We start from the raw sequence: 17,138 nt of genomic DNA, 5'->3' as shown, positions 1-17,138 counted from the left end.
CCGCGACCCCGTGAAAACAGTGTCGGTGTTTTAAGTACCGTGTATAATCGACACAGAGCGTCGTTTATACTGTTTCTTTGCACCGGCGAGGCTTCTCAGGTGTTCCTCAGATATTACACATAACATCTTTATTAGCTTTCGAATGGCACCCAAACAAACCAGGACGTTTAATGTGCGACGTTCCCACCTGCAGAACTAAACGAACAGAAACGCATACGTTAGGATCTCGTAAGCCTTTCCTACTTTTCACTGGTGCATAACAGCTGTCAGGCATGGCAGTGAAGGACTCTCGGCAGATTTTTAACAGGCTCCTGAACTCGGCGGTAAGATCCTAGTATTATACGGAATTATACATGATCGTACGTTATTTCGTACACGTTATCTGAGACGGCAAGTAGCAGCAGTCAAACGACGCTTTTCTGCAACATAGAAAATACATACACAGATGTGTATCCAGACTAAAACACTCAGACAACCACCGAGCTTGGTGAAAAACAGCACATAATCCAGCCTGTAAATTTCTCAGAGGATGACGGAGGAAAACACCACAACACGGGCGCTCTGGACGGAAATAAAACCACAGAGCAGCTCCTGTAAAATGCGAAAAATTACTCCAGGACCCCGTGTGCATTTAATTTAATAACATTAAAACCACCTGCCTAACATTGTGTGCCACCAAAACAGCTCTGACCCGTCGAGGCATGGACTCCACAAGACCTCTGAAGGCGTGCTGTGGTATCTGGCACCGAGACGCAGATCCTTTAAGTCCTGTAAGATGCGACGCGGGTCCTCCGTGGATCGGACTCGTTTGTCCAGAACATCCCACAGACGCTCGAGCTGGGGAATTCGGAGGCCGAGTCAACACCTTGAACTCTTTATCACGTCCCTCAAACCGTTCCTGAACGGTTTCTGAAGATTAGCAGGCTGCTATATCCTGCTGAAAGAGGCCACTGATATTAGACAATACCGTTGCCATGCAGGGGTGTACATGGTCTGCAACAGCGTTTCGGTAAGTGGTACGTGTCTGTTATATCTGTTAAGACACCTCATACTCGAGCTTATGTTACTTTTATTCGACCTTCGCACTACACTGAACTGACAAAGTCAAAGAAAAAACATTCTAGCGTCAACGTCACGCCCTATCCAATCCTATCCAAACTCTTGAATCATTCATCCTATCTTTTATCAGTGTAATGAACACACTGCCTTAACTAGAACCTTCAATTATAAGTGTTTTTACGTACGCGACAGTGACAGAGTAACATTCACGTGAATGCCAGGACCCAAGGTTTCCTGTTAGAACATTGCCCAGAGCGCCACACCTCCTCCGCCGGCTCGCCTTCTTCCCATAGTGTCTCCTGGTGCCACGCACCTGGCCGTCCACATGATGTAAAAGAAAATGTGATTGATCAGACCAGACAACCTTCTGCAATGGACTCCATGGACCTGTTCTGATGCCTGCATGGAATTTGGAGGTGTTTTCGCCGGTGGACAGGGGTCACAGTGGGAACTCAGACCAGTCTGCGGCTGTGCAGCCTCAAACACATGAGCCTTGGGAGCCCATGACCCTGTCGCCGATTCACCAGTTGTCCTTCCTTGGACCACTTTTGATAGGTACTAACCACTGCATACACCCCACAACACCTGTCGTTTTGGAGACCCTCTGACCCGGTCGTCTAGCCATCACAATCTGGTCCTTGTCAGAGTCGTTCAGATCCTTACGCTTGCCCATTTTTCCTGCTTCCAACACGTCAACTTCGAGAACCGACTGTTCACTTCCTGCCTAATAAATATATCCCACCCTCGACAGGTGGCGCTGTAACGAGATCATGACCATTATTCACTTCACCTCTTTAATATATGTATCTAAAAATAGTTATTGTTTCTAATACACTAGACGCGCCACACAAACGCATTTACTTTTCCTATTAATCTCACGAGACTGGCGAGGGAACGACTGTTTATAGCTGCTCTAACGCAAGTGAGAACAGAAACCAACCTTGTTCCTCAGTGACCTTCCTTCACAACGGTAAAGTGTACCCATTTATTTCTTAATAACAGATGTGAAGTAATTAAGTCATTAATGTTAAGGTGATGGTGGGTTAAATGAAGATTCTTGGAATTGCACTTTACGTGTATACAAATAACTGCTGCTCTAAATGAATAAAGAAGATAACTCAGCACTAGTGACTAATCTCAGAAGTGCTGGTGGAGTTTCTCTGCAGAAGGACTGGGTCATGATGCACAGCATTAAGATGAAATCTACTGAGAGAAACTGTGCAGGAGAACTGGACCAGACAATTACCTTCCCAGCAGGGAAATCGATCAGGCCACAGGCGTGGGAAACCTCTGCTCGATTTCAATGGGCGGCTACCCCCTCCACCCAAGCAATGAAAATTACTGGGATTATTGATTCGGTGGATATTGTGCCAAGGCAGCTACTCCGCTCGCTTCTACCTGGCCCCTGATCTCTTTAACACCCTGTGAAGCAGCGCTCGCCTGCTCTGTGGGAAGTGTAGCGGTTTGGACAAAAATGAGGCAGTGTGGGCAGTTTGATTTTCAACAAGGTTCCATGGATTGTGATGAAAAAGCCAGCCATTTAAATAAACACTAACAAGCTTATACCCACAGAGGCAGGAAAGAAAGAAAAAAAAACACACGAGGCTCTGGCTCTCAGGGCCACGTTTTCGAGCCCAGCTTCAAATCCTTTACAAACAAAGAGGGGCTGAGTTTGATTTTCAGCCTGGTTAAAATCACTCCAAACAGAGCAGGCACACAGCTCACCTCAGTCTGATGATTACTCTAATTACGATTAACCCTTAGAACTCGACGGACGCAATTTGCAGGCATTTCTTCACCCGGGCTTCTCGGTTTCATAACACAGGAACCATTTATCGCTCAGGAATACGACGCACGTCGTTGGAAATGGAAGGACTCGCACTTTCCGATAATCTCTGTGGGACAAAGTATCGGCGTGTAATCTGGTGTTGGAAAAACATGCATGTTTCAGCCTTGTGTCTAAAATACAGTCCTTACGCGTGATATTACTGTATGTCTCGGTTTTATTTCACAATGAAGACAGAAGTATATAAACATTACTAAGAATGTCCCATCATTACAAGTTCATCTCTACCCTTACCATTTATCTCCAATGAAAACTTATATATATTATATATATATATATACAGTATGAGCAAAAACGATGTCAGTATTTACAAAACAAATACAGTATTATAGTATGTGCGGGGACACACAACATATATGAAGTCCTATAGTGACTGCAGTGTTAGAAGCCTAGTAATAAAGGACGTGAAAATATTATTATTAGGCATAGTATTATTAGGGAAAGTGGGAAAACATTAGACTAGGGGTCTAAGAGTTAGGAAAATACTTGGGCTAAAACTGCTGAGTTTCCTTTTGTGAGCTAATTAAATGTGTAATTAACACAGGGTTCATTATTGTAAATGATAACTTGATCCTGTGGTGTTTGAATTTGAGATGTGCCAATGGGAATGTTAAAGAAATTCTACTTCCAAGAATATAATTACTTCTGTTTAAACCCAGATGCTCGTCATATGACGTAGAGGGGACCTTTTTTTCAGCCATACAACCGACGTCACGTGATCTAGCCACAACTGCTGACTCAGTGCTGCAAGTGTTAAAGAAATCGGGGAGATGTGGAGATGAGTAGAACTTCTGATTTGGACCAGAAGAGGGCACGCAAGAGAAAATTACACAATTAAAGTCTGGCCCATGCTACAACAGCACAAGAGTTAAAATATACTTCATCATTAATTTCATTTAATCCTTAAATCCAAACTTCTGATCGCAAACTCAGATGTCTTCAACGTATAGCAAAAACAAAACAGCTGCCTTTCCATTGTAATACTTTTGGATAGATAGATAGATAGATAGATAGATAGATAGATAGATAGATAGATAGATAGATGTACTGTAGATTGATTGATGGATGTATGGATGGATGTAATTTATTGATCCTGAAGGGGAAATTTGGGGAGAAATTCAGTCAATCTCCAACTGGAATAAAGTCGGTTGGAGGTTCGATATTGGCAGATATGCGGAAATTAAGGGACCGTCTCTAAAGTTACATACGACATTGGTATACATGTTTCTAACTTCACTAGCATTTGAAGGGAATGACTTACAGTCATATAACCAACTGTGTCAGGTATGATTCATACCTTTTAGATTTTTGATATTTAACCCCTCAATGCATGAACCAAAAACATTCACGAATGCATAAAGGGGATCAAGATGACCCGTACTGGATTGAATGGTTTTCTTAATATTATATACATATATAAAATTTACATACATATATGTGTGACTGTGTGTGTGTGTGTGTATATATATATATATATATATATATATATATATATATATATATATATATATATATATATATATATATTTCTCTTTATGGGAGCTAAATTCCTGATTAAAGTAAAAAAGATAAAATAAAAACGATGATGTAGAGTATGTATGCGTGATTAATCACGCGTTTCTACATCATGAGAAAAATAAGTTTTGAGCTCGTGCTTGTAAACGAGACTCTAAGTGTCTCAATACTTTTTAGGGCCGCTGTGTATTCAATACTTCCGAGTTGATTTGAATGAGGAGTAAATTCATCCCGGTGGCGTTTTGGGAAAGGAAACGTCACCGCGGTCTACCAAACTACTTCCTGTTGACCGGCGAGCAGATTGATGACGTCACCAGCACTTCCGCTCCTTCTGCTTCGACACGCTGTAGCCGCACGAGCGCCGAACGTCGCCTTCGTTAAGTGTTGACAATTCATTCTTTACCGGGATTTTACCGCGACACCATGGAGCCCTGAGCTCGGGAATAAGGTATGGAAACCGCCCACTGGCTCGGTTCTGTCGGTGTTTGTCAAATGTTTCGCTTTATGAAAATCCACTGGGAACTTTGTGGCTTTTGTTTTGTTGGGGTTTTTATTTATTTATTTATTTATTTATTTATTTATTTTTATAAAGGCGCGGGGAAACCCGGCCACAGCCCGCGCGCGTGAGTGTGCGTCCGTCAACACAGCGTTTTACTATCTATCCAACTACTACACTTTTATTATTATCAATTATGAATTATTTTTATTTGAAAACGAGCCCACCGTGTGTGTATGTGTATGTGTGTGTTAGCGGATGTGTAGCGCTCTGCCACGCCACGTTACTGAGCTCGAGACGCATGTGATGGGCTAATCGGCTAAACCCCCACGGCCTCGCGCTGTACCACCACCACCACAACAACACTGTACCACAACAACAACACTGTACCGTGTGCTGTAACGGTTCGGTAACACATGAACACTATGTAGTGTGGTAGTCTTGAGCAACTCTTGCTTGTGACCAGCTAGCATTAGCTGGAGCACTTCCACTACTAACCTACTACATTTTGTTGGAACAAGCTGCCATTTTAACAACAACAAAAACAACAACCCCCACATCGTGTTAGAACTTTTATCCCCCAATTAGACCAGTAAACACGAGACTGGTCAGAATATTGTCTCTGTGTTGCGTCATGTTCTTCAACGAAACGTTCACTGTAATCTGAGCTTCCTATTGGACACTGAGGGATCAGAGGTGATTATTTAGCCACTGTCGCCATTTCCTGTGTGTGACAGAGAGACACACACACACTGACTATAACAGAGGAAGTCACAAGTCAAGACTGATAAATCCAGGTTAAGTTCCATGTCCTTAACTTTAGGTTTTGGGACGGTTAAGACATGGGACTTGTGGTCAGAAGGGTCACGGTTAAAGGCGTAGATGTAAAAATGCTTCTTAAAATTGGTGTGACGAACTTTATAACTGTATATTTCACTTCAGTGCCACACGAGATGAGGTGTTTACACTGTTTCTATCTCAGTCCAGCGTTTGGTGTTGATTTGGGCTTCGTGCCTCGTTCTGTCTGCGTCCGATTCTCGAACCACGGGTCCGACGTGCCGTCGTCGCAAACCCAACCCTTATAGGAGAAGGCCATCATGTTCAGGAGCGCGACTGCCGCAAACGGTGCCTCGGACGGCCGAAGTTGCTGAACTTTTAACATATTAACATAATATAAGATAATAATTGATTCATTGAACACTTTTGAACAGACCTAGTGTTTTTTCATGGTTGGATTTGAAAATGTAACACGTCTTTCCAAGTCAAAGGGTGTCGTCGTCCATCGCTGACGTCGAGTCTGCAGCACCAGACTCTGACTCTAAGCTTGCGTGCCGCGACCGTTCACCGAACCATGTTCCACACGACCTCGTGCCTCGGTCGTCGGAGTAGTAGATCCATTTGGATGTGGAAAAATTCAGGATGGCTGAATAATCAAGGCAGCGTGCAACAACATCCAGAATCACAGATGAACAATGATTGAAACCCCCCCCCCCCTTGACTGACTGTTGTGTAGCTGAATAAATCCCCACCGCCACTCCCCAAAATCTAGTGGAAAGCCTTCCCAGAAGAGTGGAGCACGTCATAACAGGAAAGGGAGAATAAATCTGGACTGTTGCGCTCAACAAGCACGTACGAGTGTGATGTCGGGGTGCACAAACTTTTGACCATATAGTGTAGTTTTTGCTTATTAGTTTTCACAATGCAGTATTTAGCCTAATGTTAGCTACCTTGATTGTGTCCTTGTTACTAGTTATCCTAAGAGCCTTAAATATGTTACAGTTACTAATATTCGGCTGATATATCGATCATATCGATAGTCTGATAAACAGTTACACAATGCACTTTTCTGGAGATATCGTTGATACAGTGATGTATTTTTATTTATTTTTTAAAAAGTTTTTAATCATTACCAATTAAACGGTACTGGATTGATGCTGTCGATTTGACGTAATTTAAAATAATAACAATAATAATATTTTTTTTGTCATATCACCAGCATGTGATGCTTGCTTTCACTTTCCCTTTCCCTTTCCCTTTGCTCAGACTGTATAATTGTGTTCCAGCCTCATACACTTCACCCACAGCACCTTAAATCTCTGTGCTTCGTGTCTGTGCTCCTGGCAGATGCGTGAAGCCTGTGTTTGCCTGGAAGACCGGAGAGATCCTGTAGTGGAAGCGAGCTAACCCACACATGGCCTGCGAGTCGGCTTTCTCCGCCATCATGGACGAGCAGGCCCTCATGGGACTGAACCCCAACGCTGACGCCTGCTACCGACAGAGAGTAAGACTCCTTCGAAGAGTTTTAGTCCTGAACACTAGGCCAGTCGTAAAATGCCACTCAGTCACCTCATGAAGTTTTGGTTTAATCCAAAAACAACAAAGGGAGTTGATTCGCTGATTCGAATTCCAAAGCTTTGGAGTCGATTCCACACATTGTAACAGTTCACCTCGACTCACTTCTGAATTTTTTTGGACTCGGACAAATCGAGGGGTGAAATTTGGGTGTAATTCAAACGTATAGTTTAGCAGGAATAAACGTCCCGACGTCAGTTTACCAAAGTCTGGTTAAGAGATCGCTGGTCGTGTTAGTTGAGTTGATTGCGCAGCGTGTTGAGTTGTTCCGTCTGCGAGCGGATCGGTTACGGAGCCGCGGATCGATCGCAGTGATGCATTTGTTTCTCCTTCTCAGGCTCTGGCGTATTTCGAGCAGCTGAAGGAATCTCAGGACGGATGGGAGGTGTGCGCTGAAGCGTTGGCCAAAGGCGTCTACAGGTGAGACCCCCTGGTTTCTGATCATCACCTGCTGCTACACATTTTCCCACTTGTCGTTATTCAGTGCTGTTAGGAGAACGAGTGAGGGGTTTATGATTTCCTTTCTTATCGAGAGCGAGGGCAGGCTTTACCGTTGTATTAGTTTATAGAGAGTTTGTGTGTGAGAGAGAGAGAGCGAGCCCAAGGAAGCTCTCCTGTGTCTGAAATCAGGGGAAAGAATTTGCTATCTGGATACTGCCTGTCTCTCAGATTCCTTTTCAGTGACCGTCCTCCTCGCGGTCACTCGAGCTCGTCCTCAGCACGTCTTCTCGGTTCTCTCTAGCCTTCAGACGTAACATGTAAAGTTTCAGGAAGTAACCCAGGTTCAGCGCGTTTTCGCGTACCGTGTCCGTGCTTCCTGAGTACGGTGTTTACTCTGCGATCTTGACTGTGTTTTTGTTTTGCTGTTTTTCTTCCATCAGTGACGACCACGTGAAGTTCTTCTGTTTTCAAGTGCTGGAGCATCAGATCAAATACAGGTAAGATCTCCCGTCTCACTGCTCTGAAAATCCGAGTCTCGTAAACGGCAGCCAGCAGGACGGAAAGTAGGAAATGTAAACACGTCGTGTTTGTAGGCACAACAAGTCCTCGTGAGCGCTGTGACACCCTCGTAGTCGAACCAGTAACTCTTGCTTGTGTGTGCGCGTTACAGGCATGTGAGACTCACTGGACCCCAGCAGCAGCTTATTAGAGAGACTTTGATGAAATGGCTGCAGTTGCAGGTGCGAAAGTCTTTTCCATATTCTTCAATAAATAAATAAATAAATAATAAGTCGCGTTTTAACTAAGAAAGATGACCGTCTACAGTGAAGTTTAAACCTTTCGTGCAATGTTTTGTATTGTTAACACAGCTGATGAGCGCACATCCCGAGAAGCCGTTCATCAAGAACAAGGCGGCGCAGGTGTTTGCGCTCACCTTCGTCATGGAGTACCTGACGCTGTGGCCCAAGTTCTTCTTCGACGTGCTCTCGCTGGTGGGTCTGAACCCGCACGGCCTGGACATCTATCTCCGCACGCTCATGGCCATTGACGCCGAGGTGGTGGACCGGGACATCTTGCACACCCCCGAGGTTTGTCACGCCGTTGACCTGTGTGTGTGTGTGTGTGTGCGCGCGTGTTGATGAATTTGCATTTGGTGACGCCCATAAAAGGCGAAGCACACACACAGCGAGCTGAAATAACAAGTAAACAGCCAAAAATAATATTTTATCTACAGCCAGAGTCTGGAGCCGGATTACGCAAAAGAACTTCAATCTTTAGTACCTGGTTATGCAAAAAAAAAAAACCCAAGAGTCCGTGCTTTATGATGCTCGCGTGGTTTTAATCACCGAGCGTGTCTTTCTGCAGGAGACGCGCAGGAACACCCTGATCAAGGACCGCATGAGAGAGACGTGCATCCCAGCGCTGGTCGAGTCGTGGTACCAGATCCTGCAGACGTATCAGCGCAGTCACAGCGAGCTCACCTGCCAGTGCCTGGAGGTAGTCGGCGCATACGTGTCCTGGATCGACCTCAACCTCATCGCCAACGACAGGTACAGGGAGCCGTTTACAGAGAGTCTGTGAGAGTTTGTCCGCCACTGCTGACCGAGTGAGAAGTATTCAGTTTTGCGAGTTAAGCAAAGCGTGTATTTTTGTTTGTTTGTTTTTTTGCAGGTTTGTGAATCTGTTATTGAGTCACATGTCTGTGGAGGAGCTGAGAGAGGAGGCGTGCGATTGTCTGTTTGAGATCGTCAATAAGGGCATGGACCCGGTGGACAAAACCAAACTGGTGGAGTCTCTGTCACGAGTGCTGCGAAATGCAGGCTTCTTCAGCGTGAAGCAGGTGCGTGTGCTGTAAAACAGGGGAAATGAAATAATAATAATAATAATTAGTTTTATTTATGCATCAGCTGTCTCGCACTGTGTAGTTAAAGTAACGGAGTGTAAAGTGAACTGTAGTGCTGTGTGTCTCAGGAGGAGGACGTGGACTTCCTGGCTAAGTTCTCGCGCCTGGTAAACGGAATGGGTCAGGCTCTGGTGCTCAGCTGGACCAGACTCACCAAAGCAGCAGACATGAAGGTGGCAGCAGAAACCCTGCAGGCTCTGGAGGCCAAGATCCCACTGATGCTGCAGCTGCTCATGCACGAGGATGACGACATTTCGGCGAATATAGTGGGCTTCTGTTACGACTACTTGCACGTGCTCAAACAGGTACACACACACACACACCCAGCCCATCATTAGCTCCGATCCTTCAGAACGTCGACGCGACCTCTGTTTTTTTCGGATACTGTATTCTGTAGGCTGATTCTATTTCCTGTCTCCTTCGCAGCTTCCTGTTCTTACTGATCAGCAGAAGAGTAACATCGAGGTAAGAAATCGCCGCACCGTCACCGTTTTTTCCCCCCTCTTTCTCGCCCGATGCCGTGCCGTTTTGACGTTTCCCTTTGCTTTTGCGTGCAGGCCATCATGCTGGCGGTTATGAAGAAACTGACCTACGACGACGAGTACAACTTTGAAAACGAGGTAACTTGGTTGTGCCGTGGTGTTCTCTTAATACGGCGTGAGGAAGGTTTATCAGCTGCACCTTTTACGGAAATGTTAATTGCGTCTCTAAGGGCGAAGACGAGGCGATGTTTGTGGAGTACAGGAAGCAGCTGAAGATGCTACTGGACCGCCTGGCTCACGTCTCTCCTGAACTCTTACTGGAGTCCGTGCATAGAGTCTTCACCAGTACCATGCAGTAAGACCCGGCTTCACCACACACACACACACACACACACGTGCTAGGTCATTGCTGCAAATATAGATATATATTGTGTGTGTGTGTAGGAGCTGGCAAACGGCCCGGTTCATGGAGGTGGAGGTGGCGATCCGCTTGTTTTACATGTTGGGAGAAGCCTTGCCTGCGTCCCACGGGGCTCATTTCAGCGGCGACACCACGAAAGCCAGCACTCTGCAGGACATGATGAGGACGGTAAGACGAAGACGCCTTCGCTTGCTCCGCTCTGAGAATTTCAGGCGTCCTCGAACTTTTTGGAGTTTTTTTTTTAATTGCGTGTGTTAAATGTGTGTACGATACACACCTGATAAAATGTTACGAAATGTCTTGTACGTATTATACACCTGCAATTTAGGAACAACTGCAGGGCTTAGAATTTTATACACATTAAGGGTTGCTTGCCCAAAACATTTAGGAATGTTAAATCTGTGTGTGTGTGTGTAGCTCCTCTCTAGTGGCGTAAGCGAGTACCAGCACACCTCCGTCACACTGGAGTTCTTTGAGACCGTGGTTCGCTATGACAAGTTCTTCATCGTGGAGCCTCAGCACATTCCAGTCGTCCTGGTGAGTTTTAACTCCGCTTGCCCGTCGTCTACACGCTAACACTAAACGCAAGCTATTCGCGTCAATGTGTGTGTTTGTTGTGTTCAGATGGCGTTTCTGGATCATCGTGGTCTGAGGCACAGCAGTCCGAAGGTGCGCAGCAGAGTGGCGTACCTTTTCTCCAGGTTCATCAAAACGCTACAGTAAGTCGGTTAGCCTAGCACGCACACACTGTCAATGCTAATAGTGTTATTGAGTTCACATTAGTAAAGGACTAAGCTATAGACACGCTATACAGTATAGTCAGTATCTATGGCAACTCAGTGCTAGTAATGTTATTGTGAAATAATACAGGAAGCAAAAATTTGTTTTTGTTTGTTTTGTTTTTTTCTTTTAACAGTAAACACATGAATGCCTATATCGAAGACATCCTGAGCCGAATACAGGACCTTCTGGCATTAACTCCTCCTGTAAGTGTTGTGCGCGCACACACACTCTCACACACTCTCTCACACGCAGACGTCATGCGTAACTCTCGCACTCCTCCAGGAAAACGGTTTCCCCGCGCTCCTGAGCAGCGACGATCAGCTGTTCATGTTCGAGACGGCCGGCATCCTGATCGTGAACGGCGAGAGCCCGGCCGACAGGAAGCAGGTGCTCATGCGCAGTCTGCTCACGCCGCTCATGGAGGCCTTCCGCCCACTGCTGGCCAAACTGGCGCAGGAGAGCGACGAGGAGAGGCAGACTGCACTCGCCGACTGCCTCGGGCACGCCGTGGGCTTTGCCAGGTACACTCCCACACCGCCCGCTACAACACACATCACACGAGTCCCACTGCGAAGGTTCAGGACTGGCACATTTAGGGTGAAGGGGTTTGGCTGAACATAAAGCTGGGGAACCCCAGCTTAGATCAGTATAGTCCCCATCCAAGTTCTTTACCTCTCTCTCTCTCTCTCTCTCTCTCTCTCTCAGCCGCACCAGCAAGGCGTTCAGTAATAAGCAGACAGTGAGGCTGTGCGGCTGTTCCGGGGTCTATCTGGACTGCCTGCAGACGTTCCTGCCTGCGCTCAGCTGTCCCGTCCAACGGGCCACGTTACGCAGCGCCGTACGCTCCTTCCTCCACCGCATGATCATCTGCCTGGAGGAGGAGGTCCTGCCGTTCATCCCCAGCGCCAGCGAGCACATGCTGAAGGACTGCGAGCCCAAAGACCTGCAGGAGTTCATCCCCCTCATCAGCCAGATCACAGCCAAGTTTAAGGTGCGCTGGTGAAGGGACTGCTCACGTATCACAGACTTTCATTCTGTTCTGGGTTCAGATTGTTCCGGAACGGTCCTGAATAGAAGGAACCGGTCATATACAATCAAGATTAAAAAAAACCCACAATTTTTAAAAATTTATTTATTTATTTTTTTAAATACAGAAGTCTTATTTTTGTTCTTCTTTGCCTGTGAATTTTGTATGACAAAATATCAACGTGACCGTCCTCATTATTTATCATGATGGATATGTTTTTGATTCAGCAAGTGGTTATACGTTAAAGATGGACTATATATATATATATATATATATATATATATATATATATATATATATATATATATATATATATATATATATATATATATATATATATATATATAAATAAATGTGTGTGAATGTATATGTATGTATGTATATAATTTTTTACATTGTAGATCTCTAAGTCATAAAAATGTCATCTAATCGTGTTTGTGTGTGTGTGTGTGTGTGTGTGTAGAGTCAGGTTTCTCCGTTCCTGCAGCAGGTCTTCATGCCGTTGGTTCTGGCCATTTTCGAAGTGTTATCTCGGCCGGCAGAAGAGAACGACCAGACCGCAGCGCTGGAGAAGCAGATGCTGAGGAGAAGCTACTTCAGCTTCATCCAGACCATAGCCAGTAGCGGTATGAACGAGGTCATGGCCAATCAGGGTGAGTCTTAAAACACCACCACTTCCCCCCCGAACCCACCCCCCCACCCAGCTGGTCCGGAACAGCACAGCTTCCCATTTACACTCCAGTCTTTTTATTCCTCAGGTGCTGAAAATATAGAGCGTGTGTTGTTTACCATAATTCAGGGAGCGGTGGACTTCCCTGACCCTGTCGCCCAGAAGACCTGTTTCATAATTCTCTCCAGACTAGTGGAGCTCTGGGGTAAGCACAGCTCGAGACGACGGGTTTGCATATAACCGAGGCGAAGTATCTTTTACTAGGCTTAAATTTTGCGAGTGGTTTCAAACAAACATTAGTTTACATCGGAATATTTCCAGTTCAAGTGGTTTTATTGTCATTTCAACCGTCTACAGCTGGTTCAGTACACGGTGACACAAACCGTTTCACTCTGTTTAAAGGCGTCACGGCTGCCGTCGATAACCGACGCTCTGTTTTCATCCCCAGGAGGTAAAGACGGTTTAGTCGGGTTTCCAGACTTCATTTACAAACACATTCTCCCGGCATGCTTCCTGGCTCCTCTCAAACCCTCCTTCGACCTGTCCGACGCCCAGACTGTCCTGGTGAGTCTCGGTGATCTATAAAACGCAGGCGAGATGCCAGATCCCGTGTAACTCTGATGCGTGATTGTTGTCATCCCGTGCTTTTCAGACCCTGTCCGAGTGCACGCTGACGCTGAAAATGATTCATCTCAAGAGGGTGAGTCGAGGAGATGTTTCCGTAGAAACTTTTAGCTTGTTGTTGTTGTTATTAATACTGTAAACAGATCTCACAAGCCCGGTCGAAACGGGGGCTGACTCTCCTCGCTCCTCTGCGTAACGATTCTGTGTTTCGCCCCAGGGCCCGGAGTTTATTCAGTTCCTGCAGCAGGAGTACCTGCCCTCTCTGCACGTCTCGCCTGAGATCACGCAGGTAAAATCGTCTGCGTAACCTGTGCATGTTTTCATTTTACTGCTCAGGGCCTTTGGGTGTAGCCTGCACTCTGACTGGCTTGTTTTCTTTTGTTTTTTAAACAGGAACTCTGTCAAGTGCTTCAGCAGCCTGACACTAAGGTTCTGAAGAACTACATGAAGGTATATCTCGCGCTCCGTCCTTCTCTATTGTTGTCTCATCTTGATTCTGTTAATCACTTCAGAGTATAAGAGTACATCGCTTTGTCGTATTTATGGGGGATTATTATTATTATTATTATTTAACACAATCTCACAGCAGTGTGAACAGTTACACACCCAGTCATCGTTACTTTTATTAGGTTGGTTGGCTGCTGAATAACCGCCTGTACGTTTCTGTGTCCTACCTCTCAGGCCTTCTTTCAGCAAGCAAAGCTGTAAAAACCCAGACGAGTTCCAGAGCGTACGACGAAAGGACAGAGCTTAGTATAGAAGCTGCTTTTTGCACTTAAAGGGGAGAAGCTTAACCGGGGCCGTCTCCGCTCCGGAGGGGAAACGTGGTGCCGATTTTACCGGACTCTGGTGAGGACGCGCTCGTGCCGAACCAATCGGAGTCATCGTACTCACCACCACGGGGACGGACGTCTGTGATTGGACCACCGGACACGGCGGAGAGCATAAGAGTAGGCCGCAGGATGGGATTTCGAAGAGACGAATTTTGTTTTTGAACATGTGGGGGGGAGGGGAAATATATATATATGTGTATATATATATAGGCGCTTTAAAAAAATATGAACTATGATTACGGTAATATTTTGTATTCGTGAGCACGCTTTCCGTGGTTTAACAAATACGTAGAGATTTAAAAACAAACAAACCTGTAGAGCATTTAAAGAGTGGATTTATGTTTGAGCGGTTGAAACGAGGCTTCTGTGATGAGCTTGCAGGAAAGCCGAGCCGTGCCGAGATCTTATTTAATGATTCTGATTTTTTTTTGGTTTTTTTTATGTTCTGAAATAGGAGCGTTTAGTTTTTATTTTGAAGTGACTGCGAATATGAAAGTGCTCTTCTCCTAGATATGAAACATTCTGATGTGCTCAGTTAAATATTTGGATTTGTTTTTGCCCCCCCCCCCCCCCCCCCCCCACCCCCCCATCATATTAAAAGCAGAGTAACTCATATAAATTGTACAGTACATCACTGATCTGCGTTAATGCGGTCGCTTGGCGTCGAACCTGAATGCACAAACACTGTCGAATAACGTGCGTAGGTGAATTCACCGATGCCTGTAATATCGCGCCGTTTCTCATCGTCCAGGACGGGTATTTTCCTTTCTATCGTCCAAAAAACGAATATTTATACACGCCTGTACCAGACCTACCAGCTTTTACGGGTAACCCTTCAGTCTTCAGCGCTCCAGCGGAGACACGAGTTCACACTGCATCAGGAGCGGACGTTAACGAGGGTGTGTTAGAAACTTTACTGGAACTTGAAGGGGACGCTGAGCTGATGTGAATTAATGCAGATATTCTCACACACACACAACAACGTTAAAAAGCTTTACTGTGTTATTTCCGCAAGGGGAAGCGGTGTGAGCGAGTGTGTGACTCGGGCAAAGAGAGAGACGAAGCGGACACACGATACATCGATATTAAAAATACAAAATGAGAGCGAGTTCTTTTTAAGAGAAACAATCTGATGAATGTACGAGATCATAATCAGGCTTGTGATAAATTTATAATCAATTTCACTACACCTTGATTTTTGATTAGAATTTTTTTTTTTTAAGTCAGATCACTGCAGTGGAGTTTGTTCTCGTGGCTTTTGTTCTGATCCGTAAGTTAAATAATTCGACCGTAGTTTATTTTTCCCCCAGTTTCTGATCATATGACCTAATCACATGACCTAAATCTGACCTACAATCACAAATCTTGTGTACAGAGGCGTTCCCGTTCGGCACGGAGCCTGGTGCTGATGACACAGTGTGTGTGTGTGTGTGTGTGTGTGTGTGTGAAACCTCAGGGTGTGTTAAATACTGTATACCTGCTGATCAGTACAACTCAGTCGTATCAAAAGGAGATATTACGTTTTGAACCTTCCCAGGTTACAGTTAGGATTCAGCCGGAGGCTGTTGCCGTGCCATCCGCAAATGCTGCTTAAAGCTCTATCATGCAAAGAAGAAGCCATATGTGATCGGGTTTTGGAGGGTCTTAGGGCAAACAGTGAGACAAAGAACTAATTTTCACATAATGGTGGAGAATGGCACATGTTCAGTCGGTGCTTGGCCCCCTAATACCGACGCTTTAGAGCCTCCAGAGAAAGTAGCCAGTGTAAAGGGAATTACTGATCTGACCACATGGCCTCCACAATTCTCCATATTTAAATATTTTATATTCAAATATTTTGTCTTTCCCTCTGTGTCTTCATGATTTCCTTTATGGATTGATGATCTCTGTGTGCTATTTAAATGATTAAGTAGTGAGAATGAAAACACAGGATAACATGGAACAAATAATCAGGTTTGGCGTTGTCATGGAAATTAGACAACACTCGCAGACTCGTCCTCTGAAGGTAAAAAGGTTTATTACAGAAAGATGGTTAATACAGGATAGAATAAAGCAGGAGAGAATAATGAGAGCGCTCTGAGGTGCTTGTGCTGAACCACTACTATATATATGAAACGCAGAGCATGACACACTTCTGTACCGATAAGAAGCGGTTTGAGGCAGTTCGAACAGGCTTTGTTTTAGGATCTTGGACAGACGAACCTTGAACAGATGAACATGTTTGTGTCTCTGTAAGCAGATAAAGATTCTTTACTGATCTCAGTGACATGACATGGCCTTCTTAGGCGTTATCCTCACATGAACAAAATTATTACAAAGAAAAATGAGTATTTCCCCTGACAGCGTCCAATCAGGGTTTACCTCATTAACATATACTTTTAATTCGCAGTGTTTTATTACTGAATACGTTGCTCCCGACTCTACCAGAAATGTGACACTTTGCCCGTTAACTACAAGAGATATACATGGTAACTGTAAAAGGAGAGGCATTATACATTAAAAGGTTAAGGGTCATGACTGGTTCAGACATTTGTGAATTGTCAGACTGACTAATGTTGGATGTGGGTGTGTGCATATATTCCTGTTCTTTGTGAGCTAATTGAAAGTTTGCATGTCTGATGTCACCTCTTCTGTTCCCAGGTGCCCCACCCTTCCCTTAGCTCCACCTGTCAGTTCGCTTCTGCTC

General features: G+C 45.0%; 1 protein-coding gene across 2 annotated transcripts; it reads left to right on the top strand.

Moving 5' to 3' along the window:
• Positions 1 to 4,709: 4,709 nt before the first annotated feature.
• xpot (exportin, tRNA (nuclear export receptor for tRNAs)) lies at positions 4,710 to 15,036 on the top strand. Of its 2 annotated transcripts, none has more exons than XM_017485460.3 (25): positions 4,710 to 4,868; positions 7,041 to 7,197; positions 7,606 to 7,688; positions 8,150 to 8,206; positions 8,380 to 8,449; positions 8,579 to 8,797; positions 9,075 to 9,259; positions 9,381 to 9,549; positions 9,681 to 9,917; positions 10,039 to 10,077; positions 10,170 to 10,232; positions 10,325 to 10,449; positions 10,539 to 10,683; positions 10,933 to 11,052; positions 11,140 to 11,234; positions 11,432 to 11,501; positions 11,581 to 11,819; positions 12,004 to 12,289; positions 12,789 to 12,978; positions 13,084 to 13,200; positions 13,444 to 13,559; positions 13,648 to 13,695; positions 13,837 to 13,908; positions 14,013 to 14,069; positions 14,301 to 15,036. In XM_017485460.3, exons 2-25 carry the CDS (start codon positions 7,108 to 7,110, stop codon positions 14,325 to 14,327), a joined length of 2,919 nt encoding a protein of 972 aa, XP_017340949.1. In that variant the 5' UTR covers positions 4,710 to 4,868; positions 7,041 to 7,107; the 3' UTR covers positions 14,328 to 15,036. The 2 variants fall into 2 exon arrangements, with proteins under 2 accessions (XP_017340949.1, XP_053541785.1); XM_053685810.1 differs by having other exon boundaries at positions 9,666 to 9,917.
• Positions 15,037 to 17,138: the final 2,102 nt, after the last annotated feature.

Source organism: Ictalurus punctatus, chromosome 14 (genome assembly GCF_001660625.3).
Source record: "Ictalurus punctatus breed USDA103 chromosome 14, Coco_2.0, whole genome shotgun sequence".
Classification (NCBI taxonomy): Eukaryota; Metazoa; Chordata; class Actinopteri; order Siluriformes; family Ictaluridae; genus Ictalurus; species Ictalurus punctatus.
The sequence above is the reverse complement of the archived record's forward strand: the minus strand, read 5'-3'. Positions and strand labels throughout refer to the sequence as shown.